A 27,868-nucleotide genomic window follows, 5' to 3' on the forward strand; every position below is an offset into this window, starting at 1 on the left:
CCCAGTTCCTGCAGATTTCAGTACATTATGGTTTCCATTAGTTTGGAACCCATTTGTGCAAAAGCCTCTGCTACACCTTTTCTAATCTTGCTCATTATAAACAAACCTACTTTACTAATTTGTGATTGCCTCATGAGATGGCAGAGCTTTGGCAGCATGGCAACCACCACAGCTCTTAGGTCATAGCAATCCCCTTAAATATAGAGAAGGCATTGGGTAGAGCAGTGATTCTCAACCTTTTCAGTAACACAGAACACCAGCGAGACTGACAATTCCATAGTGCGCACACTTTTTCAGCTGAATCGATTGTTCAGAAGCATCACATTTACTTTCATTTACTACGCTTACAGTCTTACTAGAGAGGTTCGCAACATAGTGGTGCATACAACAAGCTAAACAAGGAAAGTTGAGTAATGGAATAACCGCTGAAATGTTCAGTTACCCACGGGGTGGGGAGGCAGGTCAGAGAGCAAGCTCGCCTTCCTGCCGGCTCAGTGGAACCAAGACCTGGCATTTAAACTTCATCCCAGCTCCAGCAGACTCCCTCCCTCTGTGCTTGCCACAGCGGAGATGGGGAGTGGACTCTCTGCCAACCCATGTGGCTGGGAAGCAGCTTTTCAACTGCCTCCTGGCGCTAATGGGCTCCTGCAGGGTTGGGCATTTCCCCTCGCTGTGGTGAAATGGATGAAATTTCATGGCACACGAGCAGGCTGCAGCACACTGGTTAAAAATGGCTGGGGTAGAGTCCAATGCCCCTGTTCTCTCCACTGGCTTTTCTCATCACGTGTTCCACAGAATGCAAGGTATAAAAACACGCTGAGACCCGCTTTGGCGTAAATCCTTGGCTGGCGGGAATGACGGGAAAATGATCAGTTGACATGATGGCTGAGGCTTCGTTCTGCCAGTGTAAGGACTACGATGCAACAAAAGAGCAGCACTAGACCAAATTCAGCAGTGGTGTAAACAAGCATTGCTGACCTGAAGTCAAATGTGCTGCCTCTGTCCCTTCCAGGGCTGACTGTAGCACATTGCTTTTAATTGGAGGTTTGGAGATATTTATTTTTATCTAATGAACATTGTGGGATGTTTCCTTTCCGAACTATTCTTCTGGTTAAAAAAAAAATGAATAAATGTAGGAGGTTGGTCTGATGTCAATCTTCTGTATTCCAATGTAGAGTATGTGCACCATTGAAGCAGAGCTGGAAAACCTACTAGGGGAGTTTTGCATCAAGATGAAAGGTAATTGCCTCCCTCCCCACGCTTCTGCATGAACAGAATTGCCAGCGTTCTCTGCGTGTGTTTCAAAAGCTCTAAGAGCAAAGGCTAATTTAAGTTTAAAATGTAGGAGAGGCTTGTTGTTCCCAACACATCAATTACTGAGTTTTCAGAATCCTGACTTACACCCACACTGAGCGGAAGGGATCATCATGCTAGTTTGATGTTCCGATCTGAACAGTAAGCTCTTCAAAGACAATTCTTCCTGTTTTTGAGGGAGAAGGGTAATTAAATTGCATTGCTTTTACTAATCAAGAAGAATGTGTCGTGCAGTGTCTAAGGCAACTCTATCTTTTGCCTCTATTTCTGTCTTCCTTCCACAAGTTTGCTAAGAAACTGCGTCAGTGGCTGTAGATCAGAATTGCAGAATGTTTTCTTATTTTGATACCAAGTTTCCAAGTCACTTTGCGTTTGTTGTTTTTTGAAGTAAAAAAATAAAAAGTAGGGGCACCTTCCTCTCCCACCCTCTATGGAAACGTATTCTGATCAAACTGTAGTCAGGTATTTGGACAATAACAGAGGAGAGGCACGACCCTTCTGAGTGAATTCAATAATATCAAGAACTACAGGGCTTCCCTGTTCCTTTTCAGACTTGCTTTCCTCATTCTATTTGGCATCCTTTCACCCAGACAAATGTTGTAGGCCAACAGGCTGGCAACTTCGGGCATGTGACCTTTCATGGTGATGTGCTGCTGGGCTATGAGACAGTTCAGGATCTGCAAACTGCAACCTCCGAGAGCTGTGGGGGAGCCATGCCCGCGACGGATAATATAAACAGTCTCTCTCGCAGCCTGCCTGCTCGTTACCCAAATGGGCTGCATGCTGAAGGTTGATGACCCCCTGCTGTGGGCCAATGCCCCTGGACCAGGTCTCAGACAAAAAGAGAGCTTCAGTTTTAAACTTCCATTATTTCTATTAAACACCTATTCCATCTAGCCGAAAAAAAGTTTATTTTATTTACATAAACTGCTCTGTGATGCTGGCTGCCTTGCAGGGATCCAGGTGGCTGAGATCAGCACCTCTGTGAAGATGGAAGCAGCAGCAGAGTGCTAGTAAAATGTAAATTATTTATAAGCAATAAATAAATTAGAAGGCGGGAAGCAATACGCACCCTGACAGAGGGCTGCTTTGTTTTCTGCTCCCAGTGTTAGGGTGAGAATAGCGGATCTGCTGTGTGTGTTCTGCTCAAAGAGCTCATCAAAAGAATGGAGAGGAAAGGCTTCTCAATGCAACGGCCAACTACAGATCAGCCAGTAGTAAAAGAAAATAGTGTTTTCTGTGTTAGGTTGGATTTAATGCCTCTTGTTTTTTAGAAAGAGGGCTTGTTTTGTGTGTATGGCAATAAAGACTAGAACTCACAAATCTGGAGTTCAATTCCCTGTTTGGCCACTGGCTTCTTGTGGGACTTTGGGTTAGTCACATAAGCACAGACCCGCCAAAGGCATTTAGGCACTTCATCCCCTTTGAAATCCAAAGGAGCGAGGTACCTAATACAGTACCTTTGAGGTAGTTTCTCTGTGCACATTTCCCATCTGTAGAATGAGGATAATACTTCCCTTCTGAACCAAGGTGATAGAATGCATTAATTTGTGCACAATTCAGGTACAAGAGAGATTGGGCCCATATAAATATTGTTTGAAGTGATATAAAGATGAGTAATTAGGAGTAATGGGATGAAGCAAAGTTGAGAACTTTTATGCCAAATGTCAGCAATAGCATCTCAAAAGGAGACATGAGAGTCTGCAGGAAGACGTTCCCTCCTATGACACCATTTAAATTATGCTTGTGAAAAAAAATAGATGTGTAAGGTGGTTGTAGGGAACAAGCTTTGCATGGGAAGGGAGAGACGCATAAGTAGTGTGTGTATTTAACTTGTAAGTATCTATGAAGAGAAAGTAACTGACGAGAATCCTCCTCTATCATCTGTATGTCAGCTTGGTAACTATTTGCAAGTGAATATTATGCAGTTCACAGTGATGCCAGCTCTTATGAGCCTCATGATGATCTAAGCCCCCAGCTTCTGAAGTCATGTGGTTACGTTAGAATCTACACTTCGTTTAAGTGCAAAGTTTTCAGCTGCCACACTTACAGAGAAAAGCTTGAAAACTTGAACCCTGAAGACTGCAAAAGCAAAAAACAAATAAGAACCACAAGTTAATTTTTAACCAATCTCATGATTTGTTTGAGGCCTGACTTCTGGTTTTTGAACAGTTGGGACTGGCTGTTCTGGCATTCTCTGGATTTGTACAGCAAATGGAAAATACTTTTTAAATGTAGGAAGAGCTGTTACTGAAACAGTATGTTAGGCTTGCGGAGGATTGCTGCCACCTATGGACAAGACTTGTGAATAGAACACCTTATTATTTAAGCTTATATGAATAAATAAATGAATAAATAAAATTAAAATTAATCATGATTAATCATGCTGTTAAACTATAATCCAAAATAGTTAAATAAATGGTTTTCTATGTTTTCAAACAATTTAATTTCAGTTACACAAAATACCAAGTACAGAGTACTCACTTTTTCATTACAAAGATTTGCACGTTAAAAAACCAAAACTAATATTTTTCAGTTCCCCCGATTAAAAGTACTGTAATGAAATCTCCGTCATGAGAGTTGAATATAGAACTATGTACAAAAAATTGCATTCAAAAGTAAAACATTATAAAAAAATTCAAAGCAATGGTGGCAGCCTGTGGCCCACTGGGATTCTGTGTGTGGTACATGAGGCATTTTGTTTATTGTTGCCCATGTGCAGGGTTGCTAGATTCTGCGAGTCTCTGTCTGCAGAGCTTTTCCCCCTACTGGTATTACTAAAATGACATGCATGTAAAACAAGGGAACGTGAAGTGAGGTGGGTGCTGATTGCATATAATATTGACCGTAACAGCCATGTGCTTCTTCTGCATCCAATCAAAAGCACTGCTACAATTCAGCACACCCAAGGTATTTAGGTACGCAAGGGCAATTAACTAAATTACCCTGTCCCAGGAGACAATCTTGGTTAGGACAATCTTGCATGCCACTGAGATGAAGGAGGGCAATTCATGCGGTCCACTCACTAGTATAAGTTGCCCATGGCTGCACTAAAGCTTTACATTGTTTTGTTTGTTTATGTGCCATTATCTAACAAAAAACCGACATTTATAAGTTTTACTTTCATGATAGAAATTGCACTACTGTACTTGAATGAGGTGAATTAAAAAGATTTTTATCATTTAGACAGTGCAAATATTTGTAATAAATATATAATAAAGTGAGCAAAACTTTGTATTCTGTGCTATAATTAAAAATCAATACACAGTAAACCCTTTAGTTACACGGGGGTTGCATATTCAAGTCCTGCCTAACTCAAATTTTTGTACAAAGTGAGGGGATATGGGAACCAGGCTGCAGCCTGGTTCCTGGCTCCCCTGGGCTTGCAGGGCTGGTCAGTTTCCTGGCTCCCAGAGTGGCAGAGAGCTGGGAACCAGTGGTCAGCCTGGTTCCCATCTCCCCGCTGCCTGTGGGACCCAGCAAACTGACCAGCTGGTCGGTTTCCTGGGTCCCACAAGTGGCGGGGAGCTGGGAATTGGGCAGCAGACTGGCTCCCAGCTCCCCTCCGTTTGCAGAGAGGGTGAACCGAGCAGGCCAGCAGCCATGTTCAGTTTCCTGGCTCCAGCCAGTGGAGGGGAGCCAGGAACCAGGAGCAGCCTGGCTCCCAGTTCCCCTCTGCTCCTTGGAGCCAGGAAATTAATCAGGGCTGCTGCCCTGCTCAGTTTCCCCTCTCTGCAAGTGGAGGAGAGCTGGGAGCCAGGCTACTGCCTGGTTCCCAGCTCCCTGCCATTCTGGAGACTGCGAAACTGCTCCTGTCAAGGTGGCAGCCTGACTCGCAGCGCTGCCCCTGACCAGAGAAGTTTTCTGTCAGGGCAGCAGTTGAGAGTCCAGCTGCCATCCCTGATGGGAGCGGGGGACACCCCCCCCCACCGTTTCTCAGGTTAATGTGACTGCCGCCCCGACAGGAGAAGGAAACAGCTCCTGTCAGGGGTGGCAAGATTCAGGCTGCTGCACCTGAAAGAAACATTTTGCCTGCTACTGTCAAGGATGGAAGCCTGACTTGCAGTTCATGTCAGGGGTGGCAGTCACATTAACCTGAGATACGCACAACTTGATTGTGCAGATTTTGAGGGTTTATTGTATTTTAAAGTTCAGAGGACGATCAAAAGCTATTTAACACTTTTCAATTGATATTGTTTAACAGTGTGATTAAAACTGCTATTAATCATGATTAATTTTTAATTGCAATTAATTTGAGTTAATCACAAGCATTAACTGCAATTAATAGCCCTAGTACTTAGTGACCATTTCACTAACTGCCTGAAAACTAAGTTCTCTACATAGAAACGCTGGCTTGATTCTGCTTGCAGTGGAATGTAGTCGTCTTAGAATTGACATGAATGTAAATGACAGCAGTTTTGATGTATAATCTTGGTTATGTATGACTACTCTGTATGTCTATAAAATATACCATGCAACACTAAATATGGTACTTGAATCAGTTTTCCTGCAAGGCTGAGCTTTCTTTGTGCAATTCAAAGTGTATAGTCTTTATGATGCACTGAATATTTGTATTTATTTGCGGTGTCACAATTAGGCGTGTCCAAGAAGAGAATTTGACCCACAACATGTCATGAGATGCATCCCATGCCATTTATGTCAATGTAGGGTACTACATGTTCCTGAATGTGGTGACCTTTTTCGGTTTTATCAGAATCTAAATTCCTCTCGTGTGTGTTTATAACAAATTTCACTGGGCAAAAAGCAGAATGAAAAAAAATGCATTGTCACTTGTCCATTACTAGTTTGGGTAGTGAATATAGTGAACAAAAACCAAAACTGCTGGACAGCAAGGCATCCAAAATTGCTCTGGCAAGACTGTTGCTTACTTGCACTACATTCAAAAAGTTTTGTGCATTTCACATGATCACCATTTATAATGAACCATGACCTTGACCATGAAAAAAGAAGTTGTCAACTTATGATATGTCTCCTTTTAAAGTCCATCAATTCTGGACACACTTGACTGAACAGCTGCCTAGGGGGAAAAAAAGGTGTGGATACTGTTTCTATTTCTTGGGGCCGTAGCAATGGCTAAGAAATCCATTTTCCAATCCACTGGAAGATACTGGAGAATGATTTGGGGCTTCTCTTATTAACTGACTTAGAGCTGTACTGAAGAATTTGAGGAACTAATAGGAAGTTTTCATAGCTAAAATCCAGCCAAGAGCATAAATCAGACATTCAAGGACCAAACAGTCAAATCTGTCATTGGGTTACTCTCTCACCTACCAGGGCATCCTACTTTCATATTTTCCAGAACCAAAAATGAATCTCTCAGCTTCCTTGCCAACAATGGGATCTTTATAAGGTCCAGAGGGGCAGCCTGAATCTCCAAGAGGATGGGTGGGTTCAACTCTTTTAAAAAGGATCTGCAAAGTGCTGGGGCGCATGGCATGGACATGCTAATGCCATAGGGATAGCTAGGGTTTTGATCAGGTCTTAAGCATGTGGTTATACAAATAGAGGGACCTACAAATGGAAATATTATTTTTAAATAAGAAGGGTCTTCTGAAACTGATCTCACGTATCATTTGCTCCTAGGTCTCGCTGGTTTTGCTCGTCTTTGTCCTGGAGATCAATATGAGGTAAGTGTCGTGTCAGTTTCTTCAGTATAAAAGCGGGAGGAGGGACAGATTTCCATCACTTTATACGTAATTATGAAAGGAACTTACTATGGTGGCAGTTCTGCAAAGAGCTGCTTTCTCCTCGTGGCTTTTTGTAAGAAAATGCTCCCCACTGTAGGCTTTGTGACCACACGTGTCAGCAGCAGTCAAGACTTCAAGATCAGATCCAAAGTACTATTAAAATAACAGTAGTCTGTCTTTTGCTTTGCTTTAGAAAGAAGTTGCGTTACGCAATATATTTTTCTTGGTATAAGTCTCCAGTTCCTCTGTGTAGAAGGTGCCCTCTTAACCCAGTCACGACGGATTGAATAGAACAAATCTATTAGAGCATTGCTATAATCAATGGGACACTAACACCGGGGTAGAAAAAATTTTGACAGACCAAGTCATGCTGGTGGAGAAGTGACACTATACGTGAAAGAAAGCATCGAGTCAAATATAGTAAAAATTTGAAATGAATCAAACTGTACCACAGAATCTCTATGGATAGAAATTCCATGTTTGAATAATATAAGTATAGTAGGTGTTATATACTATCAACTATCTGACCTGGGTGGTGACTGTGAAATGCTATGGGAAATTAGAGGGACTATAAAAATCCAAAGCTCATTAATGGGGGAATTTCAGCTCTTTCCATATGAATGGGTACAAGTCACCTAGGACAGGATGCAGAAATAAAGTTCCTGGAAAACCATGAAGGACTGCTTTTTGAAATAGCTTGTCCTGGGACCCACAAAGGAGGAGGCAATTTTTCATTTATTGCTAAGTGAGGCACGGGATCAGGTCCAAGAGGTAAATGTAGCAGAACAACCTTGGTAAGAGCAATCAAAATATAATTAAACATCACATCCTTGTTGAGGGAGAAAACACCAAAGAACAACACCACAGTAGCATTTAACTTCAGAAAGGGAAACTACCCAAAAATGAAGATATTACCCAGTAATTAAAAGGCACAGGCCCGTAATGAAGTGCCTACAAGCTTTTTTAAAACACCCCAACAGAGGCTCAAATTAATTGTATCTTAAGTGTATGCCACAAATTAAAAAGAGTAGAAAGAGGTCAAAAAAGCCACCATGGATAAGCAGCCCATTGTTGGAAGTGGTTAGCGGCAAAAGGGCGTGTTTTAAAAATTGGAAGTGAAATCCTACTGAGGTGAATAGAAACTGGTAAACAGGTGAATAGGAGAACACAGTGCACTTCACTTTCAACATAGACTTTCCCCCATGTCTCGTGGAAAGCACAATTCAGTATTCATTGCATCTACTCTTTAGGCACGTTTCAGAAATGACCCTTGCCTTCACGCCTTTGTCCAAGGACAACAGGTAGACCTGCATTCCAAGAAACTGAGAGGACTTTTCTTTCTCATAGATTTTCATGAGATATGGCCGCCAGAGATGGAAATTGAAAGGCAAAATTGAAGTGAATGGCAAGCAAAGCTGGGATGGAGAAGAAATGGTTTTCCTCCCTCTTATTGTTGGGCTGATTTCCATTAAGGTAGACACACAAGTTTGTATCATATTGCCATCTGCAGCTAAAAGCTGCCTGGAAAGCTGACATACAGGACAAGGAGGTGTTCTGAATACTCTCTCTCTTTACTCTTGCAGGTCACAGAAGTTAAAGGACTTGCTACTCACATTCTAGTGGGAAGTGTAACCTGTGAGACAAAGGATTTGTTTGCAGCCTGGCCACAGGTGGTTGCTGTTGATATTAATGACCTTGGCACTATAAAGCTGAACCTGGAAATCACCTGGTAGTAAGTAGAACTTTTGAATGGATCAGCAGCTTTTCAAAACCAGCTCAAGACTCATATTGTCTTTATTTCTCTGGTAAAGAGCACTGGGATACAGTGACGACCTTGCTTCACCACAGATTTCCTGCATGACCTGGGACTAGTCGCTAATGGGGTACCTGCACTCACAGAAGCGTGTAGAGTCCAGACACTGCACACCCAGCTAACACAGGTGTAAAGAGCAGTGTAGACAGTGGGGCAAGACCTAACCAACTAGAATAGTGTAAACTGCCCTATGTGGTTCTTTGCTAGGGTTACCAACCCTCCGGGATTATCCTGGAGTCTCCAGGGATTAAAGATTAATTTTTATTTAAAGATTATTTGATGAAACCTCCAGGAATATGTTCAACCAAAACTGGCAACCCTACTTTGTGCAGGCCAGGCGATGGTTGTTACCTTTATACTAATATTTTTAGCACCGTAGCCTGCTGTTGTCTCCCTGCTATCCAAGCTTTTCCCTGTCACTTATAGCCACACGCCGCAGTGATGAGTGTGGGCACTGTGTGTCTCACTGTAGTGTGTAGCTGCACATGCTCAGTGGATCGCTGCAGTTGTGTACAAGCAGCATTCGGTTCTCTACCTGTAAGAAGGACACAATAACGCTTCATTTCACAGAGATGTTATGGGGATACTACATTAAAGATGAAGGCATTCAAATACTACAGTAAGGAAGAACCTATAGGAACAATACCATAGAGCAATAATAAGCATGGGATGACAGAGCTATGATTCAGAGCAAGATTTCTAGGTATTTTACACTGAAGTATTTAACATTTACTTATGTGTGTATCTTATAATACAACAAATCACTGAAACCAATCATGACAATTGCTGTGTTTCATTATGGTGCAATAGCTCTATTAATAACAGAGTGCCTTATTCAATTATGTATGTTACTTGCCATCTCAAATGGAAGAAGATTCTTCACGTTGTAAATCACATCATATTAGCATACATAGTTATTCTTGGCGGTGGACTACTTTTTATCCTAAATGAGAATCATGCTTCTGAGTGACCTACCTAATGAACAAGGTTCTCTGAAAAAGTTCATTTAAAAATTAATTCTCCTTTTTAGGAGTTGCTGCTAAAATCTGTGCATGTGCGTGGGGGCAGGTGCAAATTATTCCAAGAAACTAAATTAAAAAGGAAGCAAACAGATTTTCCCTGTGATTGCCATACAGTCTTATTCAACCTAATGACTATATGACTTATTTTTTGCAGCCCATTTGATGTTGAGGACTTAACCCCATCCACAGGCAATGTGAATAAGGCATCTGCCCTCCAAAGGAGGATGTCCGTATATAGCCAAGGCACTCCAGAAACTCCTACCTTCAAGGATCACTCATTCTTTGTAAGTTAAGGTTCACATCATTATGTAGAGATCCCCACCCCCTCATCAACATAGTAAATGCTTAAGTACTTTAAAATGCATTTTTTCCCAGCTTCATCAATATTGCCCTTATAAACTCTTTACAAAAAGCAAAATACTTGTAGCTGTTCCACCTGAAAGGAAGAAGTATGTTTAGGGTCCTGTTAACCTAAGATACAATTTGGTCAGTTATTTGATGCTCACATGTCTGCCTGTGTGCTTGTAACATTTGGGTAGATTTCATGTCTATTCTGTGATAACAGTTTTAAAAAATTGACTAGTCGTAGGCTAGTTTAAACTCAGGGTAAAATTCACCCTTATGCAAAGGATCTGCACAGGGCCAAGATACCACTTAAGTCTCACCATATTTTGGTGGGTTAAATAGGATTTAAGTAATGCATTGGCCTTGCCTAGAGGTGAATTTCACTCACCGTATCTTTAAAGCTAGTCATTTAAGTGTTGCAACTGCGATGCACTGAACTAACTCCCCCTTTTTGCTTTAACTGCTGAAGAGATGGCTACGTCCTCCGCAAGACAGGCTGCAGTTGTCAGTTCTAGATGTGCTGCAAGACGCTTTCTTTGACAAGCTTCAGCGCAGTCGCTCTTTTAGTGACCTGCCATCTCTGAGGCTGAGGCCTAAAGCAGGGCTAGAGCCATATGTGAGTTTTGCCGGTAGGAGGGGTGAGTGTGTGTGTGTAACAAATGTTTCAGTGCTCGTGAGGCCTCAATGCTCTTGAGGCTTCCTCATTTACATGCATGCTCCTTTTGATCTTTAGACGATCTGTGATGCTCATTTGCTGACCGGTTGCAGGGAAGACTACGAGTATAAACCCATTGCGGGTCTCAGGTCAGCCAAAAGCACAGTTCCTGTTCATTTCAGTGGAATCGGGATCACGACTACTATCTAGGGACAAATAGTCAGACAATTTTCCTTTAGGAATGCAAAGTTAAATTGGTTGATGGTCTATTTTTCTTGTAAACCGACTTCCAACACTGAAAGAAAGTTTAAAAATGTATATACGTGGAAAAAAGTTGAAAACCAAAAAATAGAATCTCAACTATATTTAGACTGACAATGAGAAATAGAAAGAGCTCTAGGCAAAAGTCCAATATACATTTTGATGTTTTCATCTTAGCTAAGTCAACGTATAAATGACATACAGCTTTGTTCAACAGACTGTCAGCAAAATATTAGCCGCTTTTCATCTGTGTTGTGTCCACATGCAAGTTGTGAATGAGTTTGCTGTGCAATTCCAAGCATTCAGGTGTAAGGACTATGCTAAAAATGACCCATTTCAATTTTTCCACATCATTCTGAAGAGTTTCTGATAATTCCTGTTTTGCTGTGATTTTTTTAATCTTTTTAATGTTGTACATTTCATTTCCTACTATTACTTTAAAAGCTTATCTAAATAACCACATAATTAGTTCTAAAATGCCAAGATGTTTCCAACCTGTTTATAGAGAAGACAACAGTGGAGCTTTTGTTTTAAATCCACATAATTCATACTCAAGGAGAGTTAAATGTAAGATATTTATCCACTTTGCTCCTTTTTACTAATGCCTTATCTAGCCAAAGGCTATTTTCCACTTTTTGAAAAAATACATTCTGATGAACTTCTCTAGTCAGGGTCAGGATGGCAGGTTTTGGCTCCTAAATTCTGCTCCCCTGCAAAACATAAAACTCCCACAGAGGTCAGTAAGGTGCTCAGATTGTGGAGAGGTGAGATCTGCTGCACAGACTAAATGCATTTAATCTATGCACACTACTGTCTTCTACCTGTCACAGAACTGGTGGAAATAAAGTTCTTCCGTTTTCTTTGATATTCTATGTGACCTATGTTCCCCTGTTACTCTTAGTATAACAAATACATTTTTAGCCAACAGTAGTGCATGAGTGAGATTTTGACCCTGAAAATCGTATGTTAAAAATTAATGTGAGTAGTCAAACAGTTTTGTGATTCTGGGACTTTTGTATTGCTTTAGAAATGGAAAAAACACAAAAATAAGGAGGGAGAGTCTGAGCAACTATTAAACAAGTACAGGTTAAACCTCTCTAGTTCAGCACTCTGTGGTCAGGTATAATGTTAGTTAGCTGGATGTCCACTTGTCCTGGGCTTGGCGAAGTTTCTCACAGTCCCATAAAGTTTGTTTACAGCAGCAGTCCTGGCTCTCAGTGTTCTGTGATGTTATTTAGCTGTAATTTAGCCCTAAAGGTCTTTTAAGGGCCCAGTAAGCAATGGAAATGTTGGTAATGCTTCTGGGTAATGACCACCTCCCGTGATCTGGCAAATTCTCTGGTTCAGCACCAGCCAGGTCCTGAGGGTGCCAGACTAGTGGGGTTCAACCTGTACAGATATGCCCAAAAGAATTGCAACAACATAACAATGAATGTGTTATGAAACAGTAAACTGAATAATGCAAATTAAATTACTGTCTGCAAATTAATCCCAATATAACCTATTCAGTTTTTACTGTTGTATCATGCTCAATCATGCACTCCGTTTACTGTGCCAACAAAAAATACCAAATGTTGCAGGTGGCTCTCCCAGGCTATGGCTAATCTGTAGCTAAACTCAAAATAACTTAGGCAATTTGCTCAATGCAAATTGCGTAAATTATTTTGAGGCAACATATTTCGAAGGTTGTACTGTCCAAACAGCACTGAAGTTTGAAATAAGCGCCTATTTCGAACTTTCCCCCACCCCTCGCGCACCTATTTCAAGCTGGTGTTTAGCTGTGGGGTTGCTAGTTCAGGATACATTTGTGTCCCAAAATAGCAACACAGACTGGAGTGTATGCACACACACACACACACGTGTATGTAGATCTCTCTCATGCATACACATGGTCATGAGAGATATATACCTGGTGTTTTATATTCACACGTTTACATTATCATTGCAGTCCACTTCGCCAGACGACGTCTTTGAAAATGGGATGGCAGCCAATGAGAAAAGACCAATGTCTTTCAGTTTTGGTGATATACCCAATGGAGATTGTGTGCCCCAACTCAACACTGTCAGTTCCATCTCTACCCTTGACCCTTCCAGTCCTGAAGTTACCGTCACACCTCCAGAGCATAAACCTTCCAAAAACTCAACTACAGGCACTTCCAGAACAAACTCATCCCTGGACTCTGCTCCTGAGTCAAAAGACTTGAAGTCACAGCCAGAGCAAACAGCAGCAAATGAGAACAAGAAAAGTTCCAGAGTAGCCACTGAAGTTCAGCAAAAGCCTCCTGGCCCTAGGAATGATAACCTGTTTATAGATTCTAGTGTTCCTGTGTCGCTTCTGCAGGACACAGATGAAGTGTCAGAGCTAAAACCAGTGGAGCTGGACACCTATGAAGGCAACATAACCAAACAGCTGGTAAAAAGGCTAACCTCAGCAGAGGCTCCAATGACCCCTGAAAGGCTGCACTGTGAGGGATCAATAAGTGGCGAATCTGAAGGATACAAGTCTTATTTAGATGGAAGCTTAGAAGATGCCTTTCAAGGGCTTCTCCTGGCACTTGAGCCCCATAAAGATCATTACAAAGAATTCCAGGACCTGGACCAAGAGGTGATGCAGCTGGATGATATTTTAAAAGTAAGTATAGTTTCAGAAAACACAAAGAACATCTGAATGAGTATGATCGGCCATATTAATTGTAAACAGCAATGTACAATTTATTCAGTCGGCTATCAAGAGGTCACTGGGAAAATACCTAACACCAACTGATTTGCTCCAATGGTGATTCGAGACCACTGCCCTACAGAGATGTTTTGTCAATCTTTTTAGGCCCAAGATCACTTTTTAAATTTCAGGGCAACCCAGGATCAGCCCTGCCCCTTCCTTGAGCTACCACCCTCTTTATTCCCACCTCGCCATCACTTGCTGCTTCCCACCGTCACTCACTTTCACTGGGCTGGGGCAGGGAGTGAGGTCTCTGGGCTGGGGCAGAGGGATTCGGGAGCAGGAAAGGGTGAGATGTGCAGGAGGTGGGCACCAGGCTGGGGCAGAGCGTTGGAGTGGGAGTGCCTGGTGCTTGCTCTGAGAGGGGTCTCCAGGCTAGCACAGTATGTTAGGGTGCAGGAGAGGGTGGAGAAAAGGGTGCTGGCTCTGGTGGGGGGCTCCAGGCTGGGACAGTATGTTAGGGTGCAGGAGAGGGTGGAGAAAAGGGTGCTGGCTCTGGTGGGGGGCTCCAGGCTGGGACAGTATGTTAGGGTGCAGGAGAGGGTGGAGAAAAGGGTGCTGGCTCTGGTGGGGGGCTCCAGGCTGGGACAGTTTGGGGGTGGAGGTGGGGGTTGTTGACTCTCGGGGAGTGGGGGTGCATCAGGGTTGAGACAGGAGTGTAGGAAGGGGTGTAAAGTGAAGGCTCTGGCTGAGAGCAGGAGCTTATCATGGGCGGTTCCTGGCTGGCAGCGCAGCAGGGCTCACACAGGTTGCCTGTCTGCCATGGCTCCATGCTGCTCCCAAAGTGGCTGGCTTCAGGCTTGTCTCTGTGCTCCCCGAGGAGTGGGAGGGACAGCATGTCTCTGTGTGCTGCTGCCTGCTCCCAGCGCTGTTCTCAGAGCTCCCATTGGGTGGGACCCAGCCAACAGAGCCACGGGTGTGAGCAGCTTACAGACACACACTGTTCCCCTTCCCACACAACAGGAACAGAGATGAGCTTGCAGCCACCAGGCATCCTGTACGATTCCTGCTGGATTTTAGTGGCCCAGAAATCACAATGTACTGTCTGAGGCTCCAGGATTGACCAGTCTATTGCAATTGATACGTTGGTGTCTCCTGCTGATTTTTAATGCTTGTATTGTTTACAGTTTGGTTGTAATTACTTAATGTTCTTGAGCAACTTGTATTTTAATTTATGTGGAAGCTTAAAAATGGCCGGGGATAGGGGTGTCTCATAATCAAGGAATTAAATACATTTCCCACACTGCCCCAGTGCAGAAAGTACGTAATGAAACTATGACCTGTGCTGTACAGTGGGTCAGATAACAGCAGTTCTTTCTACCTGTAAAATGTACAGGCCAGAGCCTCAGCTTGTCTCCCTTGGAGTCAAGCGTGCTCTTAAATCACAATTGGCTATTTTGTAAACTCGCCCCTGAGCATATAAATCATAATATCAAAGTCATGTAGGATGGGAAGGGACTTTGCGTGATTTACTAGTCCAAGCCCGTGCACATGACTGTGTTGTTAGGAGTCTTGTAAGTAGCCAAAAAATGAAACTGATTATGTGATAGAATCGAAAAGGAAAAATGATTTTTACATAACAACAATGCCTAACCTTAGATTTTCTTCACAGTTCTTCACTAATCACTGTGACTCACATTTTTCTCCACAAGAAAATATTCATGATACTTTATCATAAGGATGGAGTTAATTGGGAGTAACTGATTTCAATTGTTTCATATTCATATGCCAGGAAGTCTGTTGGAATGATCTGACTAGTGTTGAATTAGCCATGTAATTGAAGAGGTGTGTAGCTAAGGAAAGGAGGCAGAGGTTGTCCTTTCACTTTACCATTTTAACATCTGTGTTTCCATTGGCATTTACAGCTACATGATACTTTTCCAAGCTAAGTGCTTTTTTGACAGCCCATTCCTCCTGCTCTGGCTCCCGAACTAGCTCCGAAGTGGATTTGTACATGAGAGAAAAGAAGTATCGGTTATTTTTGAACTTCCCAGCTGCTCTGCTGCTTGTGCAAATGAGGTCAGCTGTCAGAACAGTACTGGGGCAGGGGAAAGTACTCATTTGCTCTCTGTGAAGCAGATCTTGCAAAGGAACAGAGGGGGGAGATGCATGTGCAGGTGGGATGCTCGGCCTCTTGTGACCGCTGCTTCTTTGAGATCACCAGCCTGTCAATTTGCTTGAGGATTGAGACTGTGGGTCACTGAGTTGCTGGACGTCATATGTGCAAGGGTCAAGACAGAAGCTTGTTCTAACTGAAGAAAGCTTCTCTTGGCTGTGTCACCAAGAAGAGAAAAGTGGCAGTGTGGTTGCTTAAGTTTTATTTTGTACAGGACAGGAAATTGCATTACTAGCCCTTCAAGTGTGTAAACCCCATGAAAGGCTGGATACCTATCTCACAGGGGTGTTGTGAGGATTGTTTAATTAATGCTTATAAAGCCTTGGAAAGTGTAAGATACTATAATGTTAACGTATTGACGTAGAGACAGCATAGATGCAAAACTCCAAATCACCCCAAGCTGTGGAAGGGGGTGGGTCTGGAAGCAGAGCTGATTTAGTAGAAGACGGTCTTGTTCTCCTCCTCCGGCAGGAGATATGGGACCAAAGTCATACCTGATTTACGAGCCACTAAAGTTATCCCAGGAATGAATTTGGCCCTGTACTGCTAAAATGAATGCATGTAATTAAGTTTCTGTATCTAAACTTACTGCTATAGAATGTGCCTTATATTCAGCATCCCACATGCTAATAAATGGACTCTTTAAGGCCCATGAAGATCTGTTCACTTGACTAAGTAAAATGTTTGTTATTTCCGTAGGACAGAGTTGAACCCTGGCCTTAACATATTTTCAGTTTGGAGCTTTTTTTAAGTGTGCAGCATTTGATTGTATTTTTTTATGAATATGAAATTTTGAAATCAACATAATCCAATAAACTGAAGTTTTAAAGAGCATGAAGAGTTGTAAATGTTAATTTTACCCTTTCTGCAGTGACCAAACATATCTGTGGTGTTCACTGGTTTGTTCTGCCTTTGCAGTGCAAGCCCGCAGTAAACCGAAGCAGGTCCTCCAGTTTCAGTCTAACAGTTGAAAGTGCTTTAGAAAGCTTTGATTTCCTGAACACCTCTGACTTTGATGATGAGGATGGCGGAGGTGAGGAGGTTTGTAACGGTGGAGGAGGTGCTGACTCAGTCTTTTCAGACACTGAGACTGAGAAGACTAGGTAAGTCAGCGATGGCCAGCTTGTCGCTCTCACGTCAAGCTAGTTCTTTGTCGCTATCAGAGGATCCTAGTGCACACGTTATTCAAGGAAGAGGAAACTATATATTTAAGGTTGAGGTTTCCTATTGGTTAACATACATGAAACTCTCCAACTGAAGGTGTCAATTCTTCCGTGATCAAACAGCTACAAGAGAGACATATAAGAAATTACCAAACCAAAGATAAATATCTGCAGAGCTTCTTCCCTGATGTAGGTTTGGACCTACAGGTCCTTGGTTTGGATTTAGTAACTAATTCATGTTTGTTTTTCCCCCATCCCTGTCTTTTCTCCCTAGCCCCATGAGTCTTTGCAGTGGATTAGACTTGTCAGTAACAGTAACACAGGGTCAGATTTAAACAGCATGGTGTAGGTTTCCTTTGGACTGTCAGAGTGATGACTGGTACTTTGTTCATGACCCTCATTCCACCAGTCTTTGTGTGAAGAGAAGTAGTTATGTTTGTTATGTTTTGTCACATCACCTTGTGAAGCTGTGTTTTATCATTAGATCCACACATCCTTAGGAGGATTAAAACATGACCCAGAAAGTTTGCACGCTGTAATTATGATTGCAAAAGGAACAAAGATCATACAGTTTTAGTTTCTCCTAGAAGGGAAACTATATTTCTCACTACCTATCGTAGTACATGCAAGGAGTTTAAGATAACAAGCAATCATCCTATCACCAAACTCCCCACACCCCTCAACTTGGATTTACAGTGGAAGTAAATTATGTCAGTTGTGTTGCTGGCTAACTTAGGCATTATGAACTTGATCCTGCTCCTACTGAGGTCAGTGACAAAATGGCATTGCAGAATCAGGCCTTAGATAAGCACCATAGCAATTAAATTAAAAGGTTCTCTTTTTTTCCCCCTCTAATGCAGACTTCAAAGCAGCCTCAGTTCTATCTCTGCTTTTAGGTACATTTTAACACATAGTTTAAAGCATCCAACGGAAGCAGCACCCCTGCTGTGATTTTTAAAACACGTAAATGTAGTTGCATATTGAAATCAGAATTGGGTCCTAGTTTCAAACCATGACAGAATATTCTTACAAGAAGAAGATGGAAATAATGATGTAAACACAGTGAGAATAAGTATTATGCAGTGGAAAAACTATGGTGAACTGTTTGTTATACATAGTGTCTAAAACAGCAGATGGAAACATCATGTCTCTTATTCCAGCCATGTTTTCTTTTACTGTTAAATCTGGTTTCGTGAAAACCATGATAAATTAATTCTTAGCTGCTCAATTTGAGAAACCACAAAATCAATAATGCAGTTTAATCTGGAACGATTTGATAAATAATTATGTCAATAGATGAAAAATAAAGAGTGCGAACTTGGGCAAATTTCAAAGACTTCTTGGCGAGTTCTTCACAAAAGTGGCATTGTACTGGAGAAACAAGCAGACCACTGTTGAAGCAATTTGTCTTTTAAAATGTGTGCAATCATTCCACATCCATTACACAATGTTACTGCCAAGTTAAGATATGATGTATTCATTACGAGGGTTCTGGCTTATCAAGGGCTGTTTGGTTACAGATCACTGCTTGCAGCAATTCTTCTTGTGCCTGATGTTAGTCATTTTGACTTAACATGCTCTGTTTGCATGAGAAGAAAAATCAGCTCCTCACCAAGCTTCCTGCCTTAACAGTTACAGGTCAGAACACCCGGAAGCCAGAGGGCACCTCAGTGAAGCTTTGACCGAAGATACAGGAGTTGGGACCAGTGTAGCTGGAAGTCCTCTCCCACTGACAACAGGGAATGAGAGTCTTGATATCACCCTAGTTAAGCATTTACAGTATTGTACACAGCTCGTTCAGGTACAACTGCTCTTTTGGGTTATATTTTTAATCATATTCCTAGAGGCATTTATATGACAGTTACTTAAGGTTTAAATTGTCCAGTGAAATTAGTACTGAGTGAAAGCAAGGCAGGAGTATTGCTAGACTGAGCCAATTGAAGGGCTAGCAGATGCCAAGAAAGTTTCTACAATATAACTTCTCTCAGGTGCCTCAGGTATGGCCTGCCGGACCTCCATGTCAGTGCTCGCCCTCTTCTGAGGGGAGCGTGACACCTGCAACTATAGGCAGTGTGACATGAACTACTAGGAAAGTACAGACCACTCGATTCACCTTCCGTTTGGATCCAAACCCGGGCACTGATCCTCACATTGCCTCATGTTTGAATTCCCATTGATGGCTGCTCCACTCAGAGCAGCTGCAGGATCAACCCTATTTTAGGTGAATTTAGATTTCCAGAGGTGACATGGAAGCCCATTAATCCATGGTTTACTCTAGTTAAATCCAGACTACTGGAAGTCAACCAAGATATTTGTGCTACTTAGAATCAAAAGGTATGTTTGGTTATAAAACCAGAAGGATTCTTTAAATGTAGGAATTGTACAATGCTACTTTTGCTTTGGATTTTATGGGCAAGTACAGTGGAACGTACAATACCTCACAGTCCACTCTCTGTGTGAGCTAAATCTGGATAGTCCTATATGACATGAATGTTTCCCTCCCTAATCAAAAAAAAAAGCTTGCCCCAGGATTTTGCACTTCCCTTTGGAAACCACTGGTTTCTGATTGTAGTGGAATATATTGGAACCTCATTTACTGTACTTGGGTCTTCATTCCCAAGCACACAGTGTAACATCTACTTCCAGTGGCCACAGCCTCACTGCTGCAATGGAAAACCAGTCCTGCTTCTGGCATCTTGCTAATTTAGACAACTAAATCCCACCCCTACCAGAATAAGGAAGGGTGTTGGGCTCAATACTGGAGTAACAGCATGAAATTCTGTGGACTGCATGTGTTATGGGGGAGGTCAGAATAGATGATCTAATGTTCCACCCTAGTCTTACACTTTGACTCTATGGAAGGAGCTAAGAGCCTCAAAAAGGACTTTGCTATTTAAATAGGTATATTCCTTCCTAGATATGGATTTAGGCATTTCTTTATAGGCATCAAGACATAGAAATTGCATCCCTAAGGAACAGTGTGCAAGACATACAAGCAATGGAAACTAAGAAAATTACAGTTGACCCTCAGTTACAAGCAGGCCTGTCAACACACATACCCACACCCACCCACACACACCCCTACCTTTGAAACCAGAAGTGTGCGATCAGGGTGCAGCAGAGACAGGCTGTGGCAAATGCAGTACAGTACTGTGTTAAACTGTTGGCCGGGGGGGGAACCCAAGAGAAAGCACCATTTTTGTTTCTACATAGTGAAGTTTTACAGCTGTATTAAGTCAATGTTCAGTTGTAAACTTTTGAAAGAACCACCATAAAGTGTTCTACAGAGTTACAGCCAACGTCCATTCCCAACGAGTCTGTAATCGAGGCTCCACTGTAAAGATAATGTATCACAGCAGTTCTTTCAGGTTAAAAATAGCTATATTCTGATCAGACATTTTCAGCATGATGAAATGTCTTCCAGGCTCTTAGTAGGGTATAATAACTTTTTTTTTTAAACTCTCTTTTATTAGCAAATTGTGTTCTCCAGTAAAACTCCATTTTTTGTAAGAAACCTCCTGGATAAGCTGTCCAAGCAGATCGTAATACTAAAAAACCTTGAAGCCATCAGCAGTGAGAATATGGGGAACATCATTTCTGTAACTGAAGGTAAGTAATAGCTGAGGGGTTTGCCCTTTGGAAAGGTTGGGCATATGTGTTAAGTATAAGTCTTTCTAAGTATACATTTGTCTGACTTTCAGTAAATTCCATTGCACTGAAGGTTGGTACATGCAGTTGCAGATGGACACTATACCACCATCTAATTGGACTTGGTCAACATATGGTGGCGGGAGACTTCACATGAGGCTAAGGGGAGATGCAGACATGCTCAGTATTGCCAGTGCACCTCCATTCCTCTGCCCTGCAAAAGAGTAGATGGCTGCAGTAGCACAGGGCATTTCAAAGCAACTGGTATGGGATGTGCTCTGAGAAGCCAGATTTTTACACCTCTCATTGTCCAGAATGGGGAGATTTGGAAGAGCCGTTGTTTACAGGATCAGAGGCATGACAATCTCTGAACAGTTTGTCTAGGAGACAACTTTTAGTTATCATTCACTAACACTTTGTACTTCTATAGCATCTTTGAAGACTTTCATAAATATTAGCGCTTGCATGCCAAGTGGAATAGATACATAAATGATGTTAGCGCTGATTTGCTGATGAAGAAAAAAGGCAAAGTAGTTACGTGAGTTCTCCCAGAAGCAGAGTGTACCAGAACCAGGATTAGAATCCCGCGTTCAGATCATTAAGTCATATCTCTGATACTAACTGGAATCAAATCACTATTTTCCAGTTCCCAATACTGGATCAGAAGCAAGTTGGCTTTTATCCTTTGGATTTTTTTAGTCTGGGAAGCCAAAACACCCTAAGTTTTAAGAGGATGCACTTCCTGTGCATTGGGAAGTTGATGGCTTGGGGAAAGTCTATTCAGCAGTCAGGTGGGAAGCAGTATTCATCTCTTTATGTCTGTGTTGTACGAACACAATCTGATCACTGCAATATTGTTTCACCCGTTTTGTTCACCCACCCCACCCCCAGCAATTCCAGAATTTCATAAAAAGCTGTCACTGCTGTCTTTCTGGTCTAAGTGCACCAGTACCACAGGGATGTATCATACCTCTGCAGACAAAATGATCAAGCATCTGGACATCACTTTTGCCACAGTAGTAAATGAAGAGTGCCCAGGACTCGCAGAAACAGGTACATTGTTTAAAAAAAAAAAAAATTCTACCCACAAGTCAAGGTAGTGTCATCTGTCTAGTAGTGGCATTTTACAGAAATACAACATGCTGAATCCACGTTTTGCTCACCTTCAGTTACAACACCTCAGTCTCACAGAGATCAGCTGGGATCCGGTACCAAGACCTTGCCTGAGGGTAACTGGTTTCAAGGGGTTTTTGCCAGAAATTGTAAAAGCCAAAATAGTAAAACAAAAATTAAACTGTTTTAAAGTCCATGTGATCATTTAAAGAGAAAGGACTAACTCTGATCGTTCCATCCACACACACACACACACAGTATCAGTTGAGAGAATTTCTCTGGTAAGTGACTGAACCGCTGATCTCATGCTCTTGCCTGTGTTGCCTGCCCAGTTCTCACAGAGGTCAATAGAAGCTCTGCATAAGAGCACGAAAGAGGCAGAAGATCCTCGCTGCAGTCCAAGTCCTGCCCCTGGGCAAATCTCAGGACGTCAGTGGTGTTAGAGGTGCGACTGGGCATGGCTTTTGGTCCTCTAATGATTCACTGTCAGGTGGAGAGAAAGGATGGATTAGTGGACAGGGTGGTGCACTGGTTTTGAGAGTGCTGTTCACTTCCTGGCACAGCCCCAGACACCCAGTCTGATATATGACAAGTCACAATCTACCTCATCCCCTCTGGAAGTTGACAATTATTCTGCCCTGTCCCACAAGGTTTCACAAGGACAGATTCTATTATAGTTGTGAGGAACTCAGACACTGTACAGATGAGGACTAGACAGAGCACAATATGTTGCATTCTGTGAGGATTAAAATACTAACGCTGGGAAATGGCTTTTAAGTTCTACCTTTCTTTTAAAAAGTGCTAAACTGAGTTAATTGCAGTGTTTTGCCTGTCTGGAGTTTATTTTTGTTAATAAAATATTCCTTTGTCTTTTCCTGCGTCATGTAGTATTCAGAACCCTGGTATCTCAGATCCTTGACCGAACAGAGCCAGTCCTGTCATCCAGTCTATCCTCTGAAATCCTAACAGTTTTTCAGTATTACAATTATTTTGCCAGCAACAGCATTAGTGACCTCAGAAGCTATTTGTTGCAACTTTCAAAAGAAGGTAAGATGTCTAATTTCTGGCAGGGAGAAGGTCAGTGTATCAATGTGATTTTGAGTAGCAGATAAAAACAATTCTCTCTTCAGACTGATTTTTCATTAAAATTACTACTAAAAATGTGTGTAATACTTAGGAGCTGGGTGGTACTGTTGGTTTGGTCCCACAATCTGGAAGGTGCCAAAATGACCACAGCTTTTACTCTTTCTTTTGATCCATTCTGCTCTTTGGAGGGACCTCATGAAGTGCTGAGCCCCTCTGGGGAGGTTCTGAGAAAGCAGAACAAACTCTGTGCCTTGCAAGACATGCTCAGCACTTCAGAAGATGTGGCCTGTAAACTTAACAGGGAAATCAACACTTAGCACCCCCTGGGATCATGCAGCCACAGATGTGAATCTCACTGGATAATCTGGTCCATCTAAAATGGAATTTCAGGGACTCCTAATCCCCTCTTCTGCATGCCAGTGTAGCACATCATGGTATATCTGCAAGCTTTACTCGAAAGGGGCCAATGGGCTGGAAAAAGGAGAGAAGTTCAATACAGAAGTACATTAGCAGAGGCTATCAGCAAAGACTAACATAAGCGGGCAGGGGAGAAAGTGGCACAGGAAGATGCTCTTGTTACCCATATAATCGCTGAGAAGATCTGACTCAAAGCAAGGCATTCCCTTATAGCGCTTCCAGGGGGCTGCATGGAGAGGTTTGCAAGAAGCCTGCTTGCAGTGTGGCGGGCTGAAACCAATTAAATCCAGTCCCATCTCTAACACAAGAACAACCTCCCTCCCAGCACTAATAACCAGTGTTACTATAATCAGACATCAGTAGTGTAAATGCCACTCAAGTGGTCTCAAATGCAGAAAGTGCCAAATTGAAAAACACATCTTGAAGTCAACTCTCTCTAGGCTGTAGCAAGGAAACTTGAATAATTACAGATTAGAACCTCTTAGGTTTTCTAGCTACAGTTGAAATTTGACGATTGGTAGGGCAACCATATCTCTCTGTCCCAAATACAGGACAGGGAGATATGGGCAGGAGGAGGGGCTTCTCCCAGCTCCACCAAGCCCCAGGGAGCCAGGAAGGAGGAGGCAGCTGCCAGCCCTCTCTGGGAGCCCAGGGAAGCAGCAGGGTCGTGGCAGCCACCCACACTCCCCACGCTTCCCAGAGGCTCAGGGAAGTGACTCCCGCCAGCAGCTTTGGGCTGGGGATGACCCAAATACAGGACAATCAGTCCCCTTTAAAAAAGAAGTCGGGATGCTTTTTTGGCGTCCCTAATATGAGATGGAGAGTCACCCTAATGATTGGGCCCTCACTTTATAAGATTCCTAACATCCCGTGTAACACATCCACGTCTATGTTACTCCTGTGGAAAATGTATCCCAGTTCTCACGAAGAGTATCTGAGAAGCACAACACAAAGAGCAAAACGTTGCCCAAGTGGGAGCGTAGCAATGTTGGCAACCCAGTGAAGCAGCAGTTTTTCACCTCTCCAGTGGGTAGATGTTTTAAGCTAGAAGGAGCAAAAAATTATGTCGGGGGCAGAGAGAAGAAGGGACAAAAGAAGAATACTAATATCTTTCGTTTACGTTTCTAGCTTCAGTGGTTCAGAAGCTGCAGACATTAAGAGATGAAAAACCGCTAGAGAATATCTCTGAGCTAACCTCCGGCAGTCTTCCACCTCAGCAGGAAATACTGAGGACCCTGGCTTTACTTCTGACCGAAAATAAAAAAGAAGTTGGCGAGGCTGCAGCATTACTCTTATCAGCTTCTGCAGAAAACAGGCATTTCAGGGAGAAGGTAGGGGACAGAGGAATCATAGCTAACTGCAAGGACAGCTTACAGTGTAGAAGACCTTATAATCAAGTTCTAAAACGTTAAGTAACTTCTCAGCCTTTCAGCGTTATTCTAAGAATGCTGGTCCCAGAATATTAGAGACAAAGGTGGATGAGGTAATATCTTTGGTCCGATTTGACTGAAGACCTGAAGAAAATCTCTGTGTAAGCACAAAAACTTCTCTCTCTCAGCAACACAATTTGGCCCAAAAAAGTTACCTCACCTGTCTTTTTCTTCAAGGCTGACAGAATATACAAATGTGCAGGTAGACGTGTACAATACCAGACCATATCTGGTCATGAATTTAAAGCTATTTGGTTTGCATTGTATTCTCCAGGTATCTGTCATGTTTCAGCATTAATGTGTGTGCTGGGTTTTTTTTTAAATGCTACTGGTCCATTCTTCGAGCACTTCCCTTATCAAGCCAGATGCATCTGACATTTTGCTCTGAAGGTGGTAAAACCTGGACAGCATCCTGATTTCTGGCAGTTTCCTTCCTCTGATCAACAAACGAGAATCCCCTTCATTGTCCTTAGTGAGATGATAAATAAAGACCTTGCAAAATAAGTGAACTAAAGAGAAAGGAGAAGGAAAAAGGGCAGAAGTAATGATGGACTTTTGTTACGTCCTAGTCTCAAATTTTCTGGAAAAAGTGTGTGTTCTGTAACATTCAGCCCTCTCCTGGGCTGCTTGGGGAAAGAATAGGTTATTTCTATTCTTCTAAAAACATAAAACCCACCACTTCACAGGAGTAAATTTAGCCTTTCATGTAAACACGGCACAGAGCACATTTATAGTAAAACTAAAATAAAGATACATACGAACAATAGGCCATAAACTGAGTGATGCCAGGCAATAGGAATAAAGTTAGAAAGCAAATAAAGTTGAAAAAAACATCTAAAAAAAGTCTAAAACTTAACTGAGTGAGATACAGGTTTTGTTCGAGATGGCTTTACTCACCAGTTATGACACTTTTCTCTCAGTCAGGGCCTTTCACAAGAGCACACAGGGCTGGTTTCCCTAGATTTCTTAGGTTCCAGATCTTGCGCTAAGTACGCATCTCACCTAGAGTCAGTTCCACAGATTCCAGCCCCTGAGTGGCTGAAGAACCCATCTTTCTCAGCTCTCTTCTCTTGTTCTAATAAGCGATGTCAAAGATGGTTTCTGTCCTTACTTATATCTTCCAGAGTTCAGTGACTGCTTCAAGATGCACTCATGCTGTTGTTCCCTTTTTGTGAACTTCTCAAACCCTTGAAGTAAATGGCACTTTCATTGTTTGATTCCACCCTGCTTAATTTACTTAGGGGACAGGTGTAACGGGGCTCACTGTTCACTATTGACATACCTCCTCCTGGCAAATCTGGGGATTAGCTTGGCACTAGTTGGACTCCCCTTTCTGCCGCCACTCAGGCTGTTATCTCAACCTCACCCTCCAGAAACCAGGATAAGTCTTCTTCATGGCTCAGCTGGTTTCTCTTCATGACTTGGGCTTCTGAACAGATCGCTATAGTCCTCCTCTTCTGGGGTCTGTAAACTCCTCTGGGCAAGCTGTTTCTGGCAGTCTTCCCTCTTGTGTCCAGAGCTGTGCCACTACCCTTCGTATCTGGTACGGGGAGAAGCTGGGCCAACCCTCTACTTCAAGTTCCTGATCACGGAAATTCTCAGTTATTGTCTTCTTCTGTCCAGAACTGGTTGCTCCTTCCTTAGGCTCTGTCTTGCTCCCTCTTTTGTCCTCTGTTCTTACCACCTGGCCAGACACCCTCTGCAGCCCATGACTGCTTTCTCCTTTGGCTTCTTGTCAAACCATGCAATCTCTAATATACTTCCCTTCCATCAGGGAGTAACTGTCCTCCTTCTGGTCTTAGCTTTATAGAAGCCCTGCCTGTTCCTGCCCAGGTGAGCTTCATCCTTAATTAATCATTATTGAGCCCTGGCTCTCCTCTAGGTGCAGCCTATGTGGTTAATTGGCCCAACTAGCCTATCTAATCCCTTCAGGACTGGTGTGGGATGAACACCCCTTCATGACAGGTAAACAGCTCCCTTCTCTCCTGTCTGTGAGAAACCTGTTTTCCCTCTAGACCTGAAAAACCTAATATGAGTGAGTGTCGACAAACCTTTCTGTAGTGTTCACCAGAACATTAATGACCGGTGAGTTATAGGCTTCCGCAAACAACCTCAGTCAGTACACTTTTGCAGCATGCTACTGCTGTATGCAATCCATTGATTCATCTGCTTATAATTTAAGGTTCTTACAATTCAGTCCTTTGCAACATACAGTAAACTCTCCTTTAAATGGTATTTGAGTCACCGGCACTCTCAAACACCCAGCACAACTCAGAGCCGAGTAGCTCTAGTCAGGGGACACGGGGCAGGGGTGTGGAGAGAGCAGAGGAGCCTGCTGGCTGCACTCGCACATGGCAGGCTTCTCTGCTCTCTCCGTCCCCGTTCCCAAGGCAGAGCAGCTGCTTCCGGCACAGGCTCCGCAGCGATCCGCCTGCTCTTAGAGGGGAAAGCTGGTGGCTAGGGGGGCGGGGGAGGGCATTCTGGAGCTGGATGCATCTCCCCCTGTGGAGCCACCCCCCTTCACCCCTGCAGCCAGATGCAGCTCCCCCCAGGGTGCCACACCCCCCCAGAGCTGGACACCGCTCCCCCTGCAGTGCCACCCCAAGTCTCTCTCTCTCTCTCTCTCTCCCTCCCTCCGCCCCCCCCAGAGCTGGACACCGCTCCCCCTGCAGTGCCACCCCAAGTCTCTCTCTCTCTCTCTCTCTCTCTCTCCCTCCCTCCGCCCCCCCCAGAGCTGGACACCGCTCCCCCTGCAGTGCCACCCCAAGTCTCTCTCTCTCTCTCTCTCCCTCCCTCCGCCCCCCCCAGAGCTGGACACAGCTCCCTTTGCAATGCCACCGGCTTCCTCCCACTGCTGCAGGGGTCTGCCTTGGAGGGCTTTGCAGATCCTGGGGATGGGAGATGGCAGCTGTAAATCTGCCTCCCCCTACCCAGGCCCATGCCCATGCCCCAGCCCTTGGCGGTCCTAAGACTGAGCACAGGCACAACGCCCCCCCCCCCACCCAGCTCAGTGCTGTGTGTGAGCGTAGCCGGCACACGCCTCTGTGCTCCTAACTGG

At 43.2% G+C, this 27,868-nt stretch overlaps 1 protein-coding gene across 1 annotated transcript in view; it reads left to right on the forward strand.

The window, feature by feature from the left end:
* Nucleotides 1–27,868, forward strand: part of RIPOR2 (RHO family interacting cell polarization regulator 2) — a 106,368-nt gene that overhangs the window by 70,686 nt on the left and 7,814 nt on the right. Inside the window, 12 exon segments of the mRNA XM_074985879.1 lie at nucleotides 1,176–1,239; nucleotides 6,919–6,962; nucleotides 8,370–8,495; nucleotides 8,606–8,754; nucleotides 10,012–10,141; nucleotides 13,067–13,750; nucleotides 16,872–17,056; nucleotides 18,749–18,917; nucleotides 20,590–20,725; nucleotides 21,656–21,817; nucleotides 22,766–22,924; nucleotides 24,509–24,711. Of these exon segments, the coding sequence (XP_074841980.1) occupies nucleotides 1,176–1,239; nucleotides 6,919–6,962; nucleotides 8,370–8,495; nucleotides 8,606–8,754; nucleotides 10,012–10,141; nucleotides 13,067–13,750; nucleotides 16,872–17,056; nucleotides 18,749–18,917; nucleotides 20,590–20,725; nucleotides 21,656–21,817; nucleotides 22,766–22,924; nucleotides 24,509–24,711 (2,211 nt within the window).

The sequence above is a fragment of the Carettochelys insculpta genome, chromosome 2, assembly GCF_033958435.1.
Source record: "Carettochelys insculpta isolate YL-2023 chromosome 2, ASM3395843v1, whole genome shotgun sequence".
In the NCBI taxonomy this organism is placed as follows: Eukaryota; Metazoa; Chordata; order Testudines; family Carettochelyidae; genus Carettochelys; species Carettochelys insculpta.